This window comes from Solanum pennellii, chromosome 6 (genome assembly GCF_001406875.1).
Source record: "Solanum pennellii chromosome 6, SPENNV200".
NCBI classification, from domain to species: Eukaryota; Viridiplantae; Streptophyta; class Magnoliopsida; order Solanales; family Solanaceae; genus Solanum; species Solanum pennellii.
In genome coordinates this window covers 44,910,581-44,916,450 of record NC_028642.1, presented here as the reverse complement: position 1 = coordinate 44,916,450, position 5,870 = coordinate 44,910,581, and the positions used below count along the sequence as shown (strand labels likewise).

The 5,870-nt window shown below is 36.5% G+C and overlaps 1 protein-coding gene across 4 annotated transcripts in view; it reads right to left on the bottom strand.

Moving 5' to 3' along the window:
- Positions 1–365: 365 nt before the first annotated feature.
- Positions 366–5,870, bottom strand: part of LOC107023561 (protein HESO1) — a 19,269-nt gene continuing 13,764 nt past the window's right edge. For all 4 annotated transcript variants that reach the window (XM_015224286.2, XM_027917763.1, XM_027917764.1 and 1 more), the window contains 3 exons: positions 1,494–1,624; positions 1,225–1,335; positions 366–1,077 (listed from right to left, as the gene is read on the bottom strand). In XM_015224286.2, the coding sequence (XP_015079772.1) occupies positions 604–1,077; positions 1,225–1,335; positions 1,494–1,624 (716 nt within the window). In that variant the 3' untranslated portion in view covers positions 366–603. The remainder of the gene's footprint in view (positions 1,078–1,224; positions 1,336–1,493; positions 1,625–5,870) is intronic.

Sequence of the window (5,870 nt, the reverse complement as noted above, 5' to 3'; positions counted from 1 at the left end):
AAGTTGGTTGTGTATAACCACAAATCATATGATCCACAAATTTTTGATAAATATTGAATTGCAATGAACTCTCTTTTTTCAGTGGTGTTTCTAACATACCGTAAGATCCACAAATCTAAACTTTCATCTCCTTTCTCTATCGCTATTCAACCCAAGGCTAAAGTTCAAATAAATTGATCTTAGTTGCAACGCGAACAAGGTACTGAATTAGACTCCATTTACCTACAGTCTAGGACAAGTCGTGAAATATCCTGCTATAATTCTATGGCTGGATTTAATCATACTTGATGATACATTTCTATTTGATCATTGTATAACAGAGTACTACCATAATATTTCAAGCATGCCAAGAGGGGAGGTGCCTATAAGAGAATATATGTGTTGCATCAGCACATATCAATATGTATTATCAAGTGTTTTCTTTTATATATCGTTCCAATTTTATAGGATGTCCTCAAGGACAAGTGTCTTTTTCTGAAAATTGGCAAATAGACTCAATAGTCTCTGTGGACCAAAGCTATCATTACCTCCCCATAACCACCAGAAAAAAAAGAAGTAGAAGCATTTGAATGGATGCTTAGTTTCAGCAGCACAAGTTCAAATTCACACCCCTGATTTTGGCCTCCATACTGTCTGTGTTTGAACACGAATAGCTTGTGTGGGTCCCTGCACCGTTGAATTCTGATTCCTATTCATCCTTTTGTCCTGAAGCTGATGAGCTTGTAATGGGGGATTGATGGGTCTCTGTGCCTGAGGCTGATGTTGTGCTCGTAATGGTGGATGTATAGCTCTCTGGGCCTGATGCTGATGATGTGCTTGTAATGGTGGCTTTATAGCTCTCTGTCCTTGCAATTGTGGCCGAAGGCCATTTCTACTGTAGTTATTTTGGTTTCCAGATATTCTTGCCACGAACTTCGATACATGTGGCTTAACAAGAGTAGAAATAACTTCATTCTCGTTTAGATTCGATGAACATAGCATAAAGTGGGTACTCCTGAATGCTTCTTCTATTCTTGTTAGTTGTTTAGTGCTTACACCCCTTGCTGAATTAAGTGGCTGCTCAAAGGGATCCTCAACCTGGACACAGTAACTTGAACGTCAAAATAAATAATAATAATTAAAAAAAAAAAGAGGTGGTATAGACCTACAGCAACTTTGATGGGAAAAAGGGTGTGGATATTTGGGATGTATGTGCGCGCATAAGAGAGAGGGAGAGAGATTTACAAATATTGTATATGTTTTAGGTAGCCATCTCATGTTGCTCACTATGTCTTCCCACTGGCCAGTAAATGGGCTAATTCCCTGAGCAGAGGCTCTTGAACTGATGTTGCAGAACTACATAGGAATAATGAAGTTAATTTTCGTACAACATTGTTATAAAAATAATCTTCAAGATTGTACTAAATATTCATAGAAAGAATATCAGAACAGTCAATAGGTTCAACATCATATGACAAACACAACAGACAATAGAGTCCTAAACCAATTACTACCTTTGCGATGAATGAGATGAAAAGCTCAGACAGAGAACTCCTATTAATCGCTCGAGACTTATTTGACATAAGTCGATTTATATTCATAGCACATGTTTCTTCAATGAATTTCTCTGCACTAGCCCTAACACCTACAAAAGCAACATTATATTAGACGGATTAAAAATTAGACTCAGTTAATTGAGTCTAAAACAGAGAATAGGGAAAAGGTAAGTGTAGTAAGACATGTGAGTCAGCCATAGCAGCTCTTGTGTATAAACCAAATAATTTGTGTTTGGTCTTCCTATTTGTCCAATTTTGTTTGGTACTTGTACTCACAAATGACTTTAGAGCCAGAACAGTTGCCATTCGAGCATCTGACAACCCATTGCAATTGTGAACTAGTCCTCCTCTCTTACTTTGTGAGCATTACATTACCATCATTATGTTTTATGAAACACAAGGCATGCAACCTTGTATGATCATAGTTTAGGTCTACTTTTGAGGTTGAGTCCTACAGCCCCCGACCTTGAGACCCAGAAAAAATCTGCTCAAAAGTAGTCTATGGAGCACAAAATCATCACAGCAAGTAAGTTATGTACCCAAAGAGTTACTCCCTCCGCATTAATTTTATACCAAGGTATTCTGATCGAAAACAATTTAAAATGTTACTTTCACTCATACATTGCCCTTTCGAAAACACTCTCTACCTTCACGAGGTAGTGGTAAGTTTTGCATACACTCCACCCTTACCAGACCCAACCTATTCACTGGGTATGATGTTACTTATACATCGCCCCTTCTGTTTCACTTTGTCTTATTCTCTTTTAGTATGTCTAAAAAGGATATTACTTTCTGTATTGATAATAACTCCTTAATTCCAACTACCCACATGACATGTTTAAGACCACAATAATCAGGGACATTTTGTCACAACATAAACAATCTAAGACTGCAAGATTCAACAGTCTTCCATACCTTCTTAAACTCTAGGAGTAGTCAAACTAATATACAAAATGAAACAAGAGTGTATTAGTGATAGCAAAAGAAAAAGGCGAAATGGCCTGATGGACCCTTGTACTTGTTTCAGTTTGTATTTTGAGCCCTTGTACTTACTCTTTTGTCATCTAGACCCTTAAATTCAATAAAACACAATTTATCGAACCCCTCTGACCGTTGACCACGCTTATGTGTCTTTAAAACGGCTGAGTTGGCGATAGTGTGTGACTTCACTCTCCTTAAAGCGAGTGAGTGTTATATATCAATTTTAAAAATATTAATAAAAGAATAAAAGAATACAAAAATTAAAAAATTAATTAAAAAGTCTCCATCTTCTTGCTCACTCCACCATTGCAACCATCTTCATGCCCAACCTTTTTTTTTCTTTCCGTACTCTTGTCATCATCTTTAAGAGATCTTGGCATGTCATTGATAATCGCATTTTCTCAAGATTCATCTATTTTCTCTTCAAATTAGCAGATCTAAGCAAAACCCAAAAGAGATTTTAAGCTCAGAAAATGGAATCAGCTGCTAGAAGAAGCGGTGGTGGTGTACTTATTTCTTAAAGAAATGGTGGATGTGGCAGCTTTCTCCGGTGGATTTCTGTCATTTCACGGTTGGATCGAGTCTGAAAATGTTGGGTTATGCGGCTGTTCACTAAATCTGTATCCGATTGCATACACATTCATCTGATAGTCCCTCTATATATCCAAAGTCTCACTACTCTTCGCCATAACTGATGATTCAGAGCAAAAACAAATCAACCCAGATCGCAAAATCAATTATTTATCAATACCCAAATATCCAAATTCAATCTTTATCTGATTTTAATTATACCCACAAAAATAAATCAATTGTTCATACAAATTCTAATCGGGAACAAGGTTTTTAGCAATAAAAACCTCTGGTTTTCCGATTAGGTACTTTTTCAGATGATCGGAAACTAAATACTTAGCATCACCGGCGATTCAGTTCTGCAAAATGCAATCGAATACAGATTTTTATGCTTTTTTTAGCGAGATCCATTTTTTGGTGGTTGTTTTAGCTGGAAATGGTTGAGAAATGGGTCCTTGGTGACTTTGTGGTTGGTTTACGGTGATTTGGAGCTCAAGAATTCGCTAGAAATGGAGAAAATGAAAGAGCAATGCATTGGTTCACTGTTGCTCGTTGGTGAACCTCGAGGTTACTGGTGGATCCATGGAGGTCGGAACAATGGGGTTCTGTATTGTTGGTTGAAGCTGACTGGAAATGGAGTTTGGGTGGTTATGAAGAAGGTTGACGGTGGCAGCTTTGAGAAGATGGTGGTTTCACTATTTTGGAATAAATTAATATTTTATTTTAAAATAGATAATACATAATTATGACGTGGTATAATGTGAAGGACATTGATTTGACATGTCATCTACGCAAGGGAGAGTGAGGTACACACATGGTTAGAGTGGTTTAACAATTATTTTTTTATTGAGTTCAGGAGTCTAGACGACAAAATGGTAAGTAGAAGGGTTCACAACATAAACACATACAAGTATAAGGGTCCACCAGACCATTCCGCCAAAGAAAATATTAAAGTTGTAAGATATGACACTTCGGCCTAACTCAATCTCAAAAGATACCAAATGAAGTGAGGATTGTCCACGTCGAAATAGGCAAACCATCGGCCGATGTTCCAACCAGTCTGTGACTCTAAAACTCTCTTCACGCCCAGGCCCAACTATAGGGTGAACCGGGAGGCCAAACAGAGATGGAATTGACTCTCATGTTCACAAATAGAGAGAATAACTGTTGGTATCAGATTGGTAAGCAATATAACTACATGTACATCATGAGCTAACTAAAGAAAGAAATAGAAGAGACCCTTACAAATTTGCAATCTATATATGAGTTATGTACATTACTTAAGAATGAGTCTAAGTTCATTTGTAACAAAAGCAATATTGAAAAGTCGATTTGATAGATGAAATATCACTACAAAGTAAGAAGTACAAACAATTTTATGAATCTGAATTCTTGAATGTTGTATAGAAATATAACTGTCAAACATTTCAGAGTGTCAAATTAATATGAACCAACTAAGGGTGATTAATGGGACAGGACATCCCGAACCGGCTCAGTCTAATGCTTGTCCATCGCAGTACCGGTTCAGGATGTGGGATGGGTTTAGGGTTAAGGTGGGGGTGGAATAGTGTTGGGGTTTGGGCCCAGTATCTCAGACCGGTCCAAACCCATTACCGTCCTGGTAGCACACAAGATTTTTGAGGGGGAAGGCGGGGGACAACTGATTTGCAAAAATAGTCGTAGGGAATGGCCAAAACAGCCCCAACCCCCTTCAAGTTTTTATTTTGAACCCCCAAATTTGTTAAATTACACTTTGGCCCTAATTCTAAACTATAAATACCCTCCATCCTTCTTCATTTTTTTCCAATATTCTCAATTCTCGCATTCTCTCTAAATTTGTTATTCAACTAGTGCTATCAATTTCTTTGTCTGAATTGGGAAAATATTTGGAGAAATTTTCAAGCTTTAACTTTCAACATTTATTTATGGCTTATGATTATAATTTTTTGCTTTTGTGCAGACGTTTGGTACACTCATTCCATCTATTACTTTCTTTAATTTTTGTATTTAATTTATGATATTTCAACTATTATTTGTATTAAATTTTATTTTATGTTATATTATGGCTCTATACGAAACAATCTCTATACCTTCATAAGGTAGGGGTAAGGTTGCGTACGCACCACCCTGCCCAAACCCCACTTGTGAGATTACACATTTATACTAGTTATAATGTTGTTATATTATGTCTCCTAAATAGGTATTAGGCATAACCATACCTTTTTCTAAAAAGAGTGACAAAAGGTGCTAGTTCTAGGCTTCTAATAATCTTTTTCCTGCTAAATCTAGAAAAAGTATAGAGGATAATGTCCTGTGGATGAAACCTATTTTTGCCAAAACACATCAGTTTTGATATTAATTTGGAGTTGCAACTAAACAGCAAATGATAGGATAAACAATCTAGGGATTATGGTAATATGAAATGCGAAAGAAGAAGAAAAAATGGATGAAACACCCACTAGTCCAGTTACAAAAGCTCCAACTTAGAGTGTGTTTGGTATGAAGGAAAACATTTTCCAGAAAATGTTTTCCAATTTTCTCATGTTTGGTTGGGACAAAAGTTTTGAAAAATGTTTTTCAAATCAACTCAGTTTTTCTCAAAATTAAGGAAAATGACTTCCCTTCAAAAATTAAGAAAAACATTTTCCAAAACTCTCTTCCAATTTTAAATTACAATTTTTTTGGGAAAAACAACAATTTTAAAAAGAAAAATGTCAATTTTAAAATTTTATTTCTTTACCCGATCCCTGATCCCCACTCACCCACCACCGGCCAGCCCCCCCC